The sequence below is a fragment of the Hippocampus zosterae genome, chromosome 4, assembly GCF_025434085.1.
Source record: "Hippocampus zosterae strain Florida chromosome 4, ASM2543408v3, whole genome shotgun sequence".
Lineage (NCBI taxonomy): Eukaryota > Metazoa > Chordata > Actinopteri > Syngnathiformes > Syngnathidae > Hippocampus > Hippocampus zosterae.
In genome coordinates this window covers 8,955,756-8,974,480 of record NC_067454.1, presented here as the reverse complement: position 1 = coordinate 8,974,480, position 18,725 = coordinate 8,955,756, and the positions used below count along the sequence as shown (strand labels likewise).

General features: G+C 40.1%; 2 protein-coding genes across 5 annotated transcripts in view; one reads left to right on the top strand and one right to left on the bottom strand.

The window, feature by feature from the left end:
• nptnb (neuroplastin b) overlaps positions 1-10,348 on the top strand; it is a 32,806-nt gene extending 22,458 nt beyond the window's left edge. Inside the window, exons 5-10 of one of the 4 annotated variants that reach the window (XR_007962224.1) lie at positions 1,059-1,192; positions 1,276-1,549; positions 5,317-5,359; positions 7,457-7,478; positions 9,022-9,095; positions 9,196-10,348. Coding sequence is in view for 2 of the 4 variants with exons in the window: in XM_052064243.1 (XP_051920203.1) it covers positions 1,059-1,192; positions 1,276-1,549; positions 7,457-7,478; positions 9,022-9,082 (491 nt within the window). In the remaining 2 variants the exon portion in view is untranslated. Of the gene's footprint in view, positions 1-1,058; positions 1,193-1,275; positions 2,493-5,316; positions 6,494-7,456; positions 7,479-9,021; positions 9,096-9,195 lie in introns of those variants that run through there. The other 3 variants (XR_007962223.1, XM_052064243.1, XM_052064244.1) reach the window with 3 other exon arrangements.
• Positions 10,325-18,725, bottom strand: rec114 (REC114 meiotic recombination protein). The gene is made up of 6 exons (XM_052064245.1): positions 18,606-18,725; positions 16,999-17,088; positions 13,636-13,719; positions 13,274-13,450; positions 11,834-11,914; positions 10,325-10,720 (listed from the first exon to the last, which is right to left on the bottom strand). The coding sequence occupies exons 1-6, from the start codon at positions 18,690-18,692 to the stop codon at positions 10,556-10,558; spliced, it is 684 nt and encodes a 227-aa protein (XP_051920205.1). The 5' UTR covers positions 18,693-18,725; the 3' UTR covers positions 10,325-10,555.

The window sequence follows — 18,725 nt, the reverse complement described above, 5'->3', positions numbered from 1 at the left end:
AAATGAAGAGTCTCACCTGTTCAATTGGCAGACTATTGTGACTTGGCGGTGTCAGTGGCTTGTTCTATCCCCGGTTTTGAATAGACACCATCGCAGTGTTCATTAATCTGAGCATATTTATTTTGTTCCTTTCACATTGCATCGCTTGTGGAAATCACTTTGGAGTTTTTTTAATTGAAACATCTGGAGGCGCTAATACCTCACCGATCTCCTTCTCTTATGACCTCAGTATGACTCTGCATGATTTTTTTTTGCTTTCTCCACATTGCAGTGTGACCTTACTCATTGCGGTAGATTTTTGTGATCAGAACATCTTTCTGGGAAAAGATCCTTTGATAAAAGGTCTTTCAAAGGTTTTCCATCTTTCAGATAAAATAAAAGGGGTAATTCGCTATGAAAAAAAAATACTGTTAAACTGCCTGTGACTAACTGGTTTCCTAGGTGTAGCCTGTCTCGCCTCCAAAGGCAGCTGGGCTTCAGCTCACTTAAGAGAGAAAATGGACGGAATGTTAGAACAACAGTTGAGGCCTAGAATCTGAGACAGACAGCATTGAGTTTTACAAAAAAAAAAAACATGTAAAATACAATGGGATTCAAACTATCACCATAATAAGACCTGAATTTACATAGAGTCGATTTCCAATGGAAGATTTTTACTTTTCTGTCACACAATATGGAAGGGTTAACCTCTCTAAAAGAAACCTAAAAAAAACTAGCCACCCTTTATTTCGGAACGACACTGTCAGCGAGTGGAACCGCAGGAATGAGCTAACTTGATATTTCTGGCTGGTTTGTCATCTACACTCTAACATTACCATGGTTGAGAAACAAGAAAAATGAAACAATTTTAGCATAGGACAAATTTTATCACAAAAGGTTTGTTTACCAGCTCTGGTTAGTTGCAATGTGTCACGTACACATTTGAAAGTCTACGATGTTATTTTAAAGTTGTTGTTTACCAGGACACCGAATCACACTCTGTATTATAACTTGCTCTTCTTCTTCTGTCCCATCTTCTCTGAGCTTAGCTAACCATTTCTTTTGATCTCTTATCATAGCGAAACCTGTTATCACCGGCCATAAACGAAGTGAAAATAAAAACGAGGGGGAAAACGCCATGCTTTACTGCAAGTCGGTCGGGTATCCGCATCCTACCTGGACGTGGCGTAAAATGGAAGGGACCTCCTCCACTGTAAGATATTTACCATCACATTGTCAGATAGACTTGAACGTGATGTATTTTTGACATGAATGAAGCACTTTGAACCCTTTCAGGACATCGACAATTCCACCGGACGCTTCTTCATCACAAGCCGGGACAACTACACGGAGCTGAACATCATAAACCTCGATATCGACACAGATCCCGGGAAGTACGAGTGCAATGCATCCAATGCCATCGGGACAACTGCCGAAATCACTATCCTACGGGTGCGAAGCCATCTTGCGCCACTTTGGCCGTTCCTCGGTGTTCTGGCGGAAATTATCATCCTCGTCGTCATCATCGTCGTGTATGAGAAACGCAAGAGGCCGGATGACATTATCGATGGTAAGAGACACCATTTCTGACTGGGGTATAACTTGCGATCTGATATGTTGAAATAACCACTGAGCAATTATTCGATGTGGGCGATTGATCTACGACACATCACACTGTCCATGAAGAGCTCTTTTCCTAAATGAGATAAAAGCCCAATTGAAAAATGACTCATCTTGCCATGTCATTCATGTAACTTTTGGTGAACATGTTCTGAGCCAATTCATTGATTACACAGGTTCAAATTCAGGTTGGTCACGTTTGGAAGAGAACTCTTCATATGTGACCAGTGGAAAATAGGAAAGGTCTTTATTCGCAGCTATCGAAAAAAACTTTTTAGGAAAACGCATGAGCATTTTGCATAATAATAGGATGATGAAACACTGTCATGTCCAATTGTTTTTTTTTTCGCAATGTACAAACACACACAAGTGGCAGTCATTAGATTTAGCATCCGACTGGAATTGTGTACTATAAGTCCATCTGTTATCTGTCACCATTGAACATGATGCATTTGAAGTTGCTTACATAGACGTGCGCTTTAGAGAGCATGCATGCTTTTTTTCTCAGCTTTGAATGATAGCATGAACAAGTTTGACAAATGTTATGGTGTTATAAATGCTTCAGAGAATTGGGCCTTTGCTGACTTAGATTGGAGAGAAAATGCTCAATTTTTTACCCTGCTGAAGTATGTGTTGTGACTTTCATCAAGATCTAATGTGTCGAACCGGAACTGAAAGTATTGCCTCACGTAATACCCATGCGAGACACATGCAATGAGAGGTGCATGAGAGGTGAACCAACCTTTTGAAGAACTGTTGTTCCTTTTTGAGTGACAGCCATCGTAACAATGATATTAATAATGTATATACAGTATATCAACTCAGATGTGCAACTGAATTGGTGACTATTTTTCCCTTCCCCTTTCGAAACGGCACCATAATCTAAATGGGTGGTAAGTGAGAGATTCTGCATGGTCCTAGAGATGTCTTTTTTTTTTCAGTTGTTTATAACAAGCCTACTGTCCATTGCCCCAAAAAACTCCAAGTGTGAATTTGGCTCTGTCTCAGTGTTTGTTAAATGTTTGATCTACCGCCAGAGATTCAATATTCCTCAAACAATATACAGTAATATTAGGTTATGCGAGTGCTCTGGCTTTGCATGCTTCCCCTTGCAATAATTTTTAAAGCCTTCTGTGTTGCCGCATCTCACAAACTGGTTTTGAGCGTGGGCGGACGCGCTGCAAACAGGCAGGTAAACAACGTCTGCAAACACAACTTTGTATTAACACACCCCTGCAGCAAAACGCTTCAGGAAGCCATCTTAACGGGCTGAGACTGAACATTATTTCTTATTCAGCTAAAAAAATAAATAAATACCAAGAGAAAAAAAATGTAGAGAACTTACTTGAAATTCAAATAACGTTTCTGCATATAGTTCAGCCACAATGCGCCTTTAAAAACAGCCGTACGCTTCCGGTGGAGCTCAAATCCTGAGTAGGACGTGACCACTTGAAATGTCTCGAAACCCCAAAGGCAGCCGCGAGTCAACAAAGGTTATGCCTAACCTTTACCAATGTGACTTTATCCTCTTCAATAATTCAACATACCATCACAGCCCCATTCTACTAAAACACAACTGCGACAGGCCCTGCCGTCATTATGGATCACAGCAGGCTAACCAAACACGCTAATACAGCCCAAACAAAGCCTCGGGGTACATCATGCTTTTGTTTGCTTTAAAGCAAACAAAGAAGATTTACTCTGGCAAACATGGAAGGAATATTAAACAGTTGTATTTCAGCTACACTTGAAGGCGCTCCTCTTAACATTTCATCAGCTGTAAATTGACAAAAGGAGAGTGATAACACACCACTGCAAAGGTATTTACCGGTATATCAGTTTGAGTTCAAGTGGGGTAGCGAGCAAACTTAGCATAAAAGGATTGGTCACAACTGTGCATGCGAGTGATTGGTGGGCGGGGGGGGGGGGGCGACTACAGTGGAACCTCTAGAGTTGAAAGACCTACAATAAGTAATTCAACAATAATTTAGGGGGAAAATTGACACATATGCCGAAAGATTTACTCTGCTTCTGTTTTGCTTTTTCTTGAGATTTATTTTCAAGGCTCAAAATAAGCGGATCCGCATCGCAGTTTGTGAGCCAAAATTAGCATTTTTTGCAGATTAAAGAGCAAAACTGAAAATCAACCACCAAGATGTCACAAAAGCTTCGCTGGGCTGGATGCACGTGTGTCGCTCATGTCGTCTACCACGGGTCGTCGGTGGTTGAGGCAAGCTCAGTGCTAGCTCCGCCACACCAGGTCGCTAGCAATGACCTTTAGCCGCTAGTCCGGCTAAACACATTGCGGAGTCAGTAATCACCGCCGAATAAGCTACATTTCTCACAACTATTATTCTCACGAAGCGATGACGAGGAAAGATGGTGAAGCCACATTAAATGCCACAGATAGGGCAAGCTTTGTAAATGGGCGCCTCTCTGAATCGGAAAACGCTCTAAAATCTCGAATACTTGGCCAATCATTCTAATATCAAATGAAGTCACTGATTAGCAAAACTGCTCCACAAAGAGCCTTGATGTATTTATTTTTTGCAATTCCATTGCTTTCAAAAGAAAGTCACCCGAAGAGTATTGAACATTGGAGGTTATGTATGCTGTGGCTACACCACAGAGCCCTCAGCATGTTGTTCTTCTATTACTGTTTTTCAGTGGTTAACTTTTACACGTGTGGCACAAAATGTGAAAGCAGGAAATTTGATCAACACAACAGCTTTAGAATTATACCCTTTTGCGTGGTGTTTGTTAATGTTACTAAAAATTGTAGGCACAATAATTAGTTTGACCTTCGAACAGAAAACACCCCCATTATTTCCCATCTGAAAAAAAATGGAGGTTAACCACAAATTGTGTCCAGCCTGAGAGGTTCTACAGTATTAGACTGGATAATGCGACATATGTATTCTGTAAGGAATCGGGACATTTATTTAATTTAATTCATGCACATTATGGAGAGTTTTGTGGTGGAAACGTAATGTATAGAAAAACAGGGGGTAGACATTCTTCCAAATCTTTAAAGCAAAGAATTTCACCAGTATAAAACATGTTAGAGCTTCTTTGTCTTTTCAATAACAGCTCATAATAGTCAACCGGAATCAATGTCTTGAAAATAATTGTGATTGATCTATGATCTATTTTTAAGTACCAGTAATATTTTCTTCTCTGAAAATAACAATGTTGCAGTAAACAACCACCTTGGGAGAAACAGCAAAGCAATAATAAAACACTTTGGTCAAATAAAACTTTGGTGCGCATCAGTGCATGCACAGCTCGAGTAAAGTGTGCACATGGCCTCCAGTTGGTTTCATCCACCGGAAAAAATGAAGCGATTAAGATGGATTATATTTGCTATGTTTATGCCATTCAAATCAGGACTCTCAGCTCACGAGGCACAGACTCTCTAAAATCTCCTTTTAGCATCCCGGTTTTGGTCCCCTGTCTGCGAGCATTAGGAATTTGCTGCATTTGAACACCTCCTATGCTCCACAATCAAGGGCTTTGAGGCAGAGGCTCGCATTTATACCCCGTGTTTCAAATCTAGTTGCTTGGGATTTTTACTGTGTGATCATTTCTTTTGCAAAACGAAACAACAACCCCCGCCAAAAAGTATCATTGGCGAAATCGCATGCATGGTAAACAAAAGCGATCGTCTTGTTACGACTGTCACACAGGAAAAATCTGCGACTTGTCATGTGCTTGCAGAGGCTGTATAGTAAACACAGCTTGTGTGGCGTATGCATAGGAGGTGAGAAAACGTTGGCATATGCAGAAAGACGTCCCGCTGCAATTGATCGCAGTGTCATGATTCATGACTAACAACAATGACTGCTGTACGACTCCGCTTCATATTAACGCCATGGAATGCTGCTCTAACGCTGCCGATCTGCGACTTTGGCTGCATGTGGCTGTTTACTTAACCGGTGACACGTTTGCATCTGTATGCCAAACGCCTCGTCCGGGGTACCATATTGAACGATATGCCTCGTTTCCACCAAGTTGTAAGGTTCGGTTCGATATTCAAGATTTTGACGCAACGTGCTCTGACATAAATATACTAAATGAAGCGATTTGGTTTAAAATCTCCTTTCAGATTGGAGGAAATTGATGTGTGGACCTACAATAACTCAACTTTCTATCGTTGAAACTTAGGACTATTTTGGCAGACAGTGCAGCTGCGCACAAGCGTAAAAACTGCCGCATATTGATTTTCATGCTGGTGCAAGACTCGTCACGCCTGGAAAGGAATTTGGCAGACCGCACTGCACCACGCTGGGGTGTTCTGGGGTCGCAAGGGCGTTTCATTTGAATCACGCTCGCACACCTGATAATATGGTGGCAGAGAGTCGTTCTAAACTTATGCCCGCTCCGACCGCATCTAACTTTTGTCTACAAATGCGATTTTGGACAATTTAATTGAAGTGCAGTTCGACCGATATAACACTGCCACAAGTGACTAACCGACACAAAAGAAAACATGGATTACCTTAAAAGTACAATTTTTTGGTTATACATATAGCATTCCTATTCCATTGCTATTTATTGAAGAACTTTTGGAAGGATTTTGGTGATCAAGAAAATGTTTTGAGAGGGCGGAGTGGTTGGAGTGTGGGGACGGGGGAAAGCGTTGCCCAAGGTGAAGCTGAACCCGAGAGTTATTGATATACGGAAGCGCAAATAGGGAGGAGATTTCTATATTCTTTTGTTGGGGTGTGGTCCACAGTCGTATATGTTGTTAACAATGATTGATTGACAGAAAAACATGGTCTACATTGGTGTTACAATAGAATTAACAGAATGGGGGGAAAAAAAACAACACCGGATTACCAAGACTCTTGTTGTCTAGTACACAGCATTGTACCACACCATTTGTTGTTGTTTTTTTTTTTAAATAATTGTTTCATTTGTGTAGCTAACACAGCTTTCACTATTTGGCGCTGGAACCAAAAGCCTCATCCGTTTCATTGATTTAAATTGTACACTTGGTGGAAGCGTGTCAGCGAGTTCTATTTTCTAGGATGTTTCTCAATGAGATATTGAAATTACAGCCTTTCAATGGTTCAATACAATAACGCACTGCTGATTGAAATAACGTATGAAAAAAAAAATCGGTGTGCTATTATGAATGAATTATAAATCAGCCGTAAATGTGGACAGTCTCACTGCGTTGTGCTGTAGGGAAATCATAAAACCACTGTGATGCTGCTGGAAACTCAAAAAAGATCCGTGTTATCGTGCCAAATCGGTCACAATGGCTCATTTGTGAAATGTTTTTTTTTTAGGTCTTTTCAAAACAATCATTGTGATATTGCTGGCTGTAATTAAAAGGCGGTTTCAAATGAGCTATCTGAAAGCCTGCTCAGTCTGAAAATGAATAGCAACCCCAAGGGTTAAAATTAGATTTGTGGAAGCTTAAAGGGTCCATTGCAGAGTTATCGCATTCCACTACTTAAACATGATGTCACCGCCAGCCATTTTACCACGCTAATGTAGTTGTGCAGCTTTACAGCCTTCCAAGAAGCCTCATTTTCAAATGTATCCTTTTAATTTGAAACAGTTTGTGCATAGAAGGCTGCCGACTTGAGAGTGCACGGCTATGTCACACCAGCATCCAAAGCAATCTGTTCTCTCAGCAAACGGTCACGCTTGAATAATTCGGTGGCCTATATTGAGTAACTCTGGAGCATTTCTAAGTCCGTTTTTTCCTTCTTCTTCTTTTTCTTTTTTTTAAATGCCTCAGTGAAATAGTTACCTGCACAAAGTTGATGTGGTTGACTTTCTTCAATGACCTTTGTCTCACATTTGTATTTTATGTTTGTTTTTCATTCCGCATTCTCACCGTCAGATGATGAGCCAGTTGGACCAATGTAAGTCAACACATTGACACACGTCGTATTTTCTTAAACAGTGGCCTTTCCTCACCTCGATGCCGGAACCCAATTAGCCTGCTCAGGTGATCCTGAAGAAAAGAAACACTGGTAACTGTAATTGACAAGTGAGGTCAATATACGGACAACTACTGAGCACACTTGATCGCCAAAACTGCAACATCAAAAGTACTTTAATAGTTTCTTGGATGAATTAAAGTGTGGAGTCTTACCACATCGAAACAAGTTCCCTATGCGGTCTTAAAGGGGCCACATCCTGCCAGTTCTTATGAAACAATTCATTTTAGTGGCTATTTTTCTAACCCGGAAGTAAGTCTCCGACTTCACTAAAACGCATTCTCGAGTACTTATCAACAGGCAGACTTGTGCGGCTTTTCCATTACTGTACTCCCAAGCAGACCCACACCACTCCGAGCTTATGGTCAATCATTTGGCCGCCCATCAATGTCAACAGCTCATTGTCTTTACTCTGTGGCGTCCGAAGTCGATCGACGGTTGCCTAAATCCGCCATCCCCGAAACGTCGGGCCGGGAAAGTAGAGACGCTCCACTTTGGCAGATGGAGCTCTCCCTTTCAAGGGAATGGGACTCGGTGTGTGAAAAGAGCCACTTCTCCTCAACTCCGGTTCAAAAATGAAAGTGTCGGCTGCTCTGAGAAACTGTGAAAGCATGTGATTAGTCTGCAGGGGCAGTATGGGGGTGGCTCCTCACTTTGTGATGTAGAAAAGTAAGGACCCAGTTTTTTCTTTGATTTTCTTTGAAATAATTAGAGGTGGTTAAATGGAGGAAAACACCTTTAAGGGCGTTTTTGGTGAGGGATTAGCATTTTAGCATGGCCCAAACCCCCCGTTGATTTTGCATTTTATGGCCCCTGTCGATATTTGCTTACGTTAAGTTAAACTCCACTTTCAATTAGACACCGCTGGCTGTCCCTCTGCTGCAAACGAAAACAGCAGCAGCACACAAAATCGCGCAGATGAACTTGTGTGTGTTCGAAACAAGTTCTCTCCGGAATATTAAACAGACGGCAGCTTACATGATTCAATATTATCTGACCTAGTCATACTGCAAAGTGGTATGCTAGGGGCTGCCCAATCTGTCTCATTTGTTGTCGGTACACTGCATTTATGCCGAGCAGTCCTTTGTGTACACGTTATTTTGCTTTAAATGCCACTTTCCACATCAGGAAGAAAAAAATTAGTTTCATTCATCGACTTGATAGCTGACACGTAAACATTATACAATTAACGAATGCCCATTTGAACTCTGTGGCAAACCCAAACAGCTGCATTGAAGTGCGAAAATAGTCTCTCAGCATGGAGCCTGACCACATTTTTTCTACAAGTTCTCTGCTAAGTAGCATGATTTAAACTGTTTTTAAATGCCAAACATCCTTCCACTCTCTGCAGTTGAGTTTAAAAAAAACATTGGCCATTGTTTCTGAAAGTACACTCATTCATAATGTGATTAGACTTTTTTTTTCAAACCTTCATGTTTTCTAACAATACCTACTTCTTTCCCAGGAAAACCAATTCTACGAACAACCACAAAGACAAAAACGTCCGTCATAGAACCACAAAATAAGCAATCGACTCATGTAAGACACTGACTGTTGGGAGTGATGCCGGGTGCTAAATATAGAACACGCTGCCGAGGATTATCTGTGGTCATGCCTTCTCTTTATTTTCTCTTCACAGATGAGATGATGAAACTGCAGTTTTTTTGGCTACATGGCAGCAGCCTATCTTGAGAGAGAGAGAGGGGGAAAAAATACAAGCATATCTGGTCTCTTTTTACAAGAAACAATATCAGCACAACACTGGCAACAAGGAGCAAACAATGTGGGGAGTCTTAAAGCATGCCTTGTCGCGTGGAGATGTCAGGATGACGAACTGTGACTGCAAATCACTGCAGAGGTGTACGCATTTTTCCCCCCGATGTGATGTTGAGGTCTCCTTAATTGATTTTAATCATGGCCCTCAGATGAGCCGATCCTGCCCTTTTGTATGACATATCATGTAAATGCATGCAAAATAATTACGCAATAGGATACCCAGAATAGACATCTTCTGTGTCCCTCATGTGGCTTTTGTTTTGCATCCCAAAAGGTTTTTTATAGAGTCATCCTTATATATATATATATATATATATATATATATATATATATATATATATATATATGTATATATATATATATACATTTTTCTTCTTGAACATTTGTACAGCATATTATGGTCATTTAATGTTTGATTTTGTGACAACAAGTTCACTTTTAACAGAGCTTTTATCGTGAAGCAAGGGCTTCAGTGACTGGCAGTATTTAAAATTTAATGGAGAGTGAATACAGAAAATGAATAATGTGTGTTTATCAAACTAAATATCAATGGTATGTGTATAACTTTAATTTCATTTTGAGAGTAACTTAGAGTGTCTTGTATATGTTGCAGTATGAGTGTTCAAAGGATAGGAAATCTGTAAAAAACAAACAAAAAAGGTATTTTTTTTTAAACATTTTCGAATTTATTTTTATTTTCTAATTTTATTTGACTATATAGCATGGCTATAATCCTATGCAAAATGTATTCTTGAATAGATTAAATGGAGGGCAGTTTGTTTTAAACAGTCAAGCTTTAATATCGTGGGATCCCTTGGATGCTGGCATAGCGACATTAACTGCTGTAGCTGCATGACTCCTCCTTTCAATACAATGTATGATGATGTGTGTTGCGGTGGGAAACGGACCTGAACTGATGTGAGAACAGAAGGAATAGAGTATATAGCCACGATGAAACATATGAATCAGACCACTATTTTTTTTCTGAATAAAATAACAAAAAACAAAAAAAAAAACGGAATTGAGTTTTGTTCAAGCTGCGTTAATCTAATCAAAAATCTGAAATGCCGTACGTGCTAATATATAACCACGACGCTGTTGACATTGGCAGCGCAAAGCGAGTGAACTCCTACGTAGGGAACGGCGTGGGAAAAACAGCAAACAAACACAAAAGCGCAGCGTTGACTTGACCTCCTCTCTGCCTAGCAGTTGTCAATGATGATTCACTCCTCGAGTATTTTCCTCAGCTCGCCTTGCACCTGCTCCACCAAAGCGGGGAAGCTGGGATCCAACAGACATATGCGCACGAAGGCGTCCAGGTCTCCAAGTTCTGAAGATGCGTGACGGTACAGCCCAGGTAATGCCAGAGGCATCTCTCCCAAGAGGTTCTATTGAAATTCAATTGCATACATCAGTACAATAAGTCCTCGAAAGCTCATTTTTGAGGCAAATCCTCCATATCATCATCGAACTTTCACACCATGCTCTGCCCACATGAGATGGCGTAGGCAACAACAACAAAAAAATCATAATTTAGTGTAGCCCATCTGTATCTATCTTCTTTTGACTTGGGCTCATTTGGGTGACTTCTATGGGGAGAGATTTGTTTCCAAATTATTCACACAACCATATTTGTGATTTTCAAATGTGCTTTTAAGATCCACAAATACATGCACGATATTCAGACATTTTTGAGATCCAAGAATGTATGTGCGATTTTCACACTTTTCACATGTTTTTCAGGTCCATAAATATTATACGCCATATTCACGTTTTTGAGATCCACAAATATATGCACAATGTGTTTGTTTATTTTGTGTCATGTTTAGCATTTTTAAATATTCAATTCTGTGTGTGAATTGTGGATGAGAGGACACACAAATGTATTATTAAACGCCGTTTGAAGATATTCACACACAGGTCTCCGATATTCATATGTGGGGAAGCCATCACTCCTCCATGCGCTAGAAGGCAGTGTTTGCTGTCTCCATCGAACAGGAACGAGCCATGTCTCATTTAAAAACTGGAAATTGGTCTTCTGTTATATGTTTATTTCACACAAGTTGAGAAACAAATATATCCGTAATTTGTTGCAACATAATAAGACCATCTTCCGGGTTCTTGGCAAAGCAAGCTCGAGGGAGACAAATACTGTAAACGGTTGTATTTTGTTTCCCGACGTGTGTTAAATAAACACATAATAGAAAATCAGATGAAGGTTCGTTTCCTGTTGTTTCAATTTCCAATTTTAAAACGAGAAACGAGAGATGGCACATCTGTTGAAGTGGATCCAACTTAATGCTGGTGGAAAATAGCCTTTTTCAAAGCAATTCCCATTCGGTAAGAACAAATAAAGAATGTACTGCCATTTTGAATGTAACTGACGCTTGCTTTTTCTATAAGTTAAAAGGGTGCTGGGGTGGGGTGAGGGGGATAAAAAAATGGTCTCCCCTGTGTAATAGTTGGCTAGTAGTTAGCTGAAGACGACTTGTATCAAATACCTGGGCAAGACGCTTGATGGACAGTGATCCATGGGCAACCTCTGGTTCGCCTCCAGCGGCCTCACCCTGCTGTGGACACGGCTTCAAACACAAAACGAAATGAGAAAGATGTGAACAGACGCAGCACGATGCTGCAGACTAGAGAATCCAATCAATTGGCTTCATTACTAATTGAAAATATCCCACTCTCGCTTCCCCTCTTCAAAGCTCTTTCATCTGCGCTGGGAACTCCTTCGGTGTGTCTGTTCACTAAAAGGTCACATTCCACCCCGTTGGCACGATGCACACCTTTGTGTCTCATCCCCTGACATGGAATTAGCTCACTGCCCAGTGTTGAGTCAAAATACGGATAAAATATTCAAACAATTACATTCAAGATGTTCCCAAATAGAACCAAAAATCTTGCAAAAGTCTTACGGTGTCACTGTGATTTAGCATCTTATTTTTTTCACTGAGTTGTGTATTATCATTCATCTGTCAAGGTCAACGTTAGTGACCTTGTAAGTTAAAAAAAAAATATTCAATAGTCGTTTGTGGGTCAATAAATATAAGGTGGTCGATCGACTAGATAGTCAAGACTGACTATACTGCATAAGTAAATCAGTCCCTCAAGCTACCGGCAACAATGTGACCTCTAAAGATGACAGTATTGTAAATAACGCCATCTAGTGTCCGAGTGCATGAAACTGACCTAGTTGAGACAACCCTGATAAATCAGCTGTCAGATACGGTCTCCACAGCAATAACTAAAGGGAGACATCCAGTTTACCGTCAGTATTTTACTTGTAAAAAAAAAAAAAAATCAATGTTAAAAAAAATAATTAGAAATGCATAACAGATCAGAATTCTAATTTAAATGCATCAAATGCAAACGCAATACACTCTTCGTCCAACTGAGCGCTGTTCCCAGATTGCACTAAATAAACATCTTAACACAAAATTACATTTGATCATTGATCAGAAATTGGGGAGAACAAGTGTCTCAATATCATGTTAGTTGGAAATGATGAACACTTGGATGACAAGAACTAACTCTCTGATTTGGATATTTTGTGACCAGGTTTTTTTTCCTCCAGCACATCTAAGTTTTATATTATTTTAATAATATTGTAATATAACAATAATATAATATGTGATATAGGAATATATACTTAACATTTATGAGTTAGTAAGTGTTATTTCACCAACATACGGATGTATTTCTGAAATATCCAAGCTATAAATTACAATGCATGGTAAAATCTGTCCAGGTCAAACTTGAAAATAATGTAAATATCTCAAAAACCTGATGTGCTGGAAATGATATATAGATTTTTAAACAGTCTGAAAAATAGGTTTCGAGACACATCAAGCCATCTTTGATTAAGATTTGCTGTTGGCCAGTGTTATAGCAAAATTTTTTATTTTATTTTGAATTAAATAAATAGCAAAATGGGTCACCTGTGTCATCGGCGCAGGGACATCAGTGGGTGGCTGATTATTTGGTGGCGGCAGCGCATCATCGAGAGTGTTGACAGGCAGATACTCCCGGAGTTTTTCTGCAGCACTTGAGCACTCTTTGATGGCCTGTGCCTTGTTCTTGCCGTCAAACTGCATCCTGATCACGCGGCCCGATCCCTGAAGACACACAATCTCGCCGCTGTCACTCCAAGTGGAGACGTGAATATTCTCTTTTTAATCAGCATCTCATTAGAACCAAAAGGCTGTTGTGAGGTGTTCTTAGAGAACGTAAGGCGAAGAACAAACGTCACGGGCAATAACTTGACGGGCATTTAATAACAAGCTCCAGTCAAACGGCTCACCTTCACAGTATTGCGAAGCAGCAGGTTGTCTGATTTCTGGTGGACTTTGAAAACATCGCTGGCATTAATCAGAGGAATTGTCTCCTGCAATAGTAAAAGTGGGAAATATATAGTACATTGGAGTACAAATGGAAATTGGCTTTCTGGTAAATCTGGTACTCGTATCTCCTTATATATTTTGATATTGATTAATGTGTGTGCACACTCCAAAAACTCAGCATTTTTAAATGTTGATTTTTTGGAAACGTATCATATTCATTCCGAAGAAAATAAATGGCAATTGTTGTTTCACCATTTCATTTGATGTTCCCCAGGCAAATGATTACTGTTACTAAAGTTTGTCAGCAGGGGTCTCTATTTTCTCAGTTACTTTTGAAGACATGGCTCCTAAGTGAAGTTTATTTTGACAGGTAGGATTCAAAATACATTTATTATGAGAGAAAACAGACATTGTAGAAGTATGAAGACGCTATACAGCATTGTCCATTGGTGCGAGTGTGAATATCGGACGACCAGTTCAAGGTGCACCAGGCGTCCTGCTCAGTGTCAGCTGGGATAATATCCAGTTCACCGGTTACCCCGAGAAGGACGAGCGCTATAGATGGGTGGATGCTTCAAAACACTTTTAATCACCAATTCGTCCCACAAATTCTTAGCCCACCCATCGTGAAAAGTAAACTTTTGTCACTTTTGTAGAGATCCCGAGTCGAGCCACCTTAAACGCTGTGCTGATTTTATTCTGCCGGTGCTCTGAAGGCCGTAACTGACATCACACTATTCTTTCAAACACAGAAAATTAAAGTTCACAGCATCTTTTCCCGCCGAGCCTTATCTTGTGGCCTGTGGGCTCTCCTAAGCTCAGGATATTTGAAACTTTCCTGAGCGCTTACAGCACCAATCTATAATACGGTGCTCTATCATCCTGGGCAAAAAGCTAGTCGCAGTCTGACCCGAATATCATCCTGACTGGTGAACGCAAGATATCCGTGACTCAGCACACCGACTATTATTGTGTTTGTTGTCCACAAGGCAGTGAGATATTTATTAGTTACTATATACAATCGCCAGAAACATCCAGTTTAATCCCCGAGTTCTGAAAATAACATTCAGAATGCTGATCAACAGAGTTGTTCAAATTTTGAGAAAAAAAAACCATTACAAATGGAAATTCTCTGGGGTCCAGGATAAAACGGTCGCCATCATAGAAGAATACAATTATTAACCGAAAAGGCAATGTTTAGATGCAGATCGGAATATGTATATTATTCATTGTCATACAGGTGTAAAAATAATCTAAATTTAAAAATTATCCATCCATTTTCATTCACTCGTGGCAAGACACACATAGACAAACGACCATTCACACTCGCAATCAAGCTGATGGCCAGTTTTAGGAGGATGCCAGGTTACTTGGAGAAAACCCACACGAGAACGGGTAGAACAGGAAAACTCCACTTAATAGATTTGTCCAGCAATTGTGTTTCGAAGTTCCATTATATTGTGCTACTACCTTTACACTTTTGTAAACAAAAATTCCTGCCAAATTTATTGCTTTCAGAAAACAGCCACCACAGACGGATGGCCAGCAACAACACTGAGATTACTGCTCAATCCTGCTGAAATTTAGTTACAGGTGATAAATTCACACATCTCCCAACCAGGCTTATCATTTGGAAACCCACATTACTAATTAATGGCAATGTTATTAAATGTTGCAATCTATAATAATGCAGGCCATCTACAGTATAATAACAAGTGTGACAAACTATAAATTGCCAGAATCGCAAGCATGACATTTGCAGATGCAGCCAGGCCGTAATTTATTTTGTGAATTACAGAGCAGAGAGTGGCGGTATGCGGCAAGCAGTTTCATGGATGAGCACGTTCCGGAGTCGAATGTGTGCATGTGGAACATCAGAATTTATTGCTGCGTTGCGCCAGATTTCGGTATGGCAAGGATCACGTATTGGGGATCTCGAGATTAATGTCCAAAGAGGTGACGAGCAGTTGGAAACTTTCACCACCTCGTTTTTTTTTCCTTTTTTGTTTTCGCCTCATCACCGCTAACTGGCTCTGGGAGTCCTCCCTCAAGGCACAGGAGGGCTTTAAGACTCTTTTGTCCCTCCTGACATGCGCCAATCTTAAAACAATTAAACCAACAAAGATGGGATTATCACCTTGTTAGCATTTCTGAAACGTGTTATCGATGGCCTGGTGTAAGCAAGTAGTCTGAAAATGCATGTTGGTTTGCACAAGGTCAACACACGACAGCAGTGGAGACAATCTATCTGCAAGATTGTGCAGGCTCTGAGATTTACGTCCCAAATAAATATTTACAGCCAGTACTTTTTTACTCTAGCTCACAACATTTTCACAAAACAATTCTGTGAAAATGGAAAAATAAGCAAAATTAAGTCGTGGTTAAGTAGACACTGGAATCGGAAAAAAAAATATGGCAGAGATAAAATATTGAACTACATAATTATGTAGAAAAATGGTCACTTTTCAATCAGCATGCTCAACCTAGATCTGCGATTCCTCTGCCTGTGTGAATATTCCATTTAATAACGCTGTTAAACTAAATGTAATGTAATGACTGCTACTTCTTTGTACAGCCCACCCTGCAGGATTTGCACCTTCTAAATCACACACTGAGCACACACTCACACCTGACAATTCCTGGCACGGACATATTCAGGGTTACCTGGGGGTGGGGAGGGCAGGGTGGGGGGGGGGGGTCAGGGCAAAGAAAGTGAACCGCTGAACTGGGATCAGCAAGTTTCTGTCGTTTCCTAGGTGCAGACGCACTGCTCCTCTGCCCTGTCTGGCCCCCAGGTTTTAATGCATCACGCACCTCACCTCTCATGAGTTTTAATGCAATATTTACTGTACATATATTTTCAGATGAGCCCGGAAGTGGTGTCGGGTTATTTTGTGTCAATAAATGCAATTGTTGAGTTATGTACTGCTGAGTCATTAAAATATATAAAGAAACAATGAAGCATGCGTGTGTATGTTTGTGATGGTAATGCATGTCTGTGACTAAGGGAAAGATTGGAAAGACAATTTTTAATTCCTGCACAAGCGTGTAAAGCAACAGCAACATCAGAAGAATTTGAATTTTTAGAAGGCCATGCTGATGATGATATTTGGCAGAATAAAATTTTGATAACCGATTAATTGGCTGATTTTTCATCCCACAATAAAGGTAAGAATTATAGACAGAATATTTGACTGTTTTGTCATACTTTGCGTTTTTTTGTTGTTGGGGAAATGTCTATTTTTTGCAGATTTTAAAAGAGCTAATATTGGCCGATTAAATTGGCCGGATTAATCGGAGAACCATCAGAATGAATCTCTTACCAAGCATTCCTGTCCCTGCAAGACCATCAGGTATCCAGAGTCCACGATGGTGGCGATAATTTCAGGCTCATTCTTTTTTGCTTCAAATATCTGGAGAGGTCAAAAAGAAAAAAAAAAGATGTCGTCTTAAAGAGTACATAGAGAAAAATTGCGATATTAATTCTTAATCATTATGAAGAAAAAGTCTGCTGGCACCGATCCTTTCTTGCCAATTAATTTGAAATCATGTTTGACCATCAGCATAATGCAATAAGGACACATTACGGCTGTTGGGCAGTTTGTGGGCGAACAACCCCATTACCTCGCACGTCGGTACGAATCAGCAGAATCATGCCATGAGTGACTGAAGTAACAGCTGAAAAAATTCAAAACGTGCAAATGATGTTCCTTCTTCACAGGATGCTGGACTTAGTACAGCCTCTGGAGTGCTGAAGAGGAGAAGCACTTATGTCTTTGGTAGAATGCACACAGAGTGTGATTTGACAAGGAACACCCTTATTTTAGCATCGCTCTTCCCAGCGTGCGTAGATTCCATGAAGATGCTAAAGTGACACACTTAAGTCAATGATTGAAATTTCATGCACCAGGACATTCATTGATGAGTGTAATTCAGCGGCTTGTTGATTAAATGCTTCCTCCAAATGAGCCAGTGGTGGCTTCTCACAAGTGCCATTCATTTGAAATCTGGATGCATACAGTAAGTCTGAACAGGTGATCTGGAGGTCACCTCATAGTGTCCAAGAACACACCAAAAATTTGATAGGGGGTTCAAAAGTACAACACATAACAAGGAAGCTGCTAAGACACTGAGTCCCGCTTGCTTCGTCGCAACATCTTAGCTCATGTTGTCATTGTCCTGTGCCATACACAGCATTTAAAAGTCAATGACAGAGACCCTTCATTCAGGCATCTGGGAACTGTACTGTATGTTTGCTTTGCAATGTTTAATTTTTTAATCTCTTAATATTATCTGCAGTGACATTATTTTCACACTCGTTACAAGTACAGTATACCATTACTTCCGCAGGGGAAGAATTGCTTCAATATCCATACAAATCAGAGGTTAACTGCAATCACAGTTAATTGAGCCCTACATGATCCCTTTGTCAAATACACACAGACACACACAAATAATTGGACGAGTTACCACGGGCTCTTTTTTTCAGGTTCTGCTATTATGATGCGTTTTGGCTTGCTGTCACCCTGTGATAGCTTGCCAAGCGGTTGAGTAAAAACAAAGCCATTGTCATTGTTCCTGGTGACAGCTAAGAGGGGAGGAAAAAAATCTTATGCGATGAGGCAGAATACACACACACACACACATATATATATATATATATATATATATATATATATACACACACACACATAGATAGATAGATAGATAGATAGATAGATAGATAGATAGATAGATAGATAGATAGATAGATAGATAGATAGATAGATATACATATATCTATATCTATATAGATAAATAGATGTGTATAAACCATCACCTAATCACAGTTGAGCACAACAAGGAGTAATTTTTAAGAGTAAAAGTGAGACAAACGCTAGCAAGATATCGGTAGTCTAAATTTGCATCGAGGTGGTTCATCTGTACTTACTTTCCAGGATTCCCTCTTGCCGGTTTTACCCGAGACTGGAATAAGTCGTCCATAACGTTTCAATCTCCAATTCAGAGTGCTGGCCATTTAGAGTAAGTTACTAATGTTGGTACTCGACTT

Coding starts and splice junctions, on each gene's coding strand:
- rec114 (XM_052064245.1), bottom strand. CDS start 18,692: ATGGCCAGCACTCTGAATTGGAGATTGAAACGTTATGGACGACTTATT. Junction 13,451..13,635: donor TGCTTCGCAATACTGTGAAG/GTGAGCCGTTTG, acceptor GTGTGTCTTCAG/GGATCGGGCCGCGTGATCAG. Junction 10,721..11,833: donor CCATCAAGCGTCTTGCCCAG/GTATTTGATACA, acceptor GAATTTCAATAG/AACCTCTTGGGAGAGATGCC.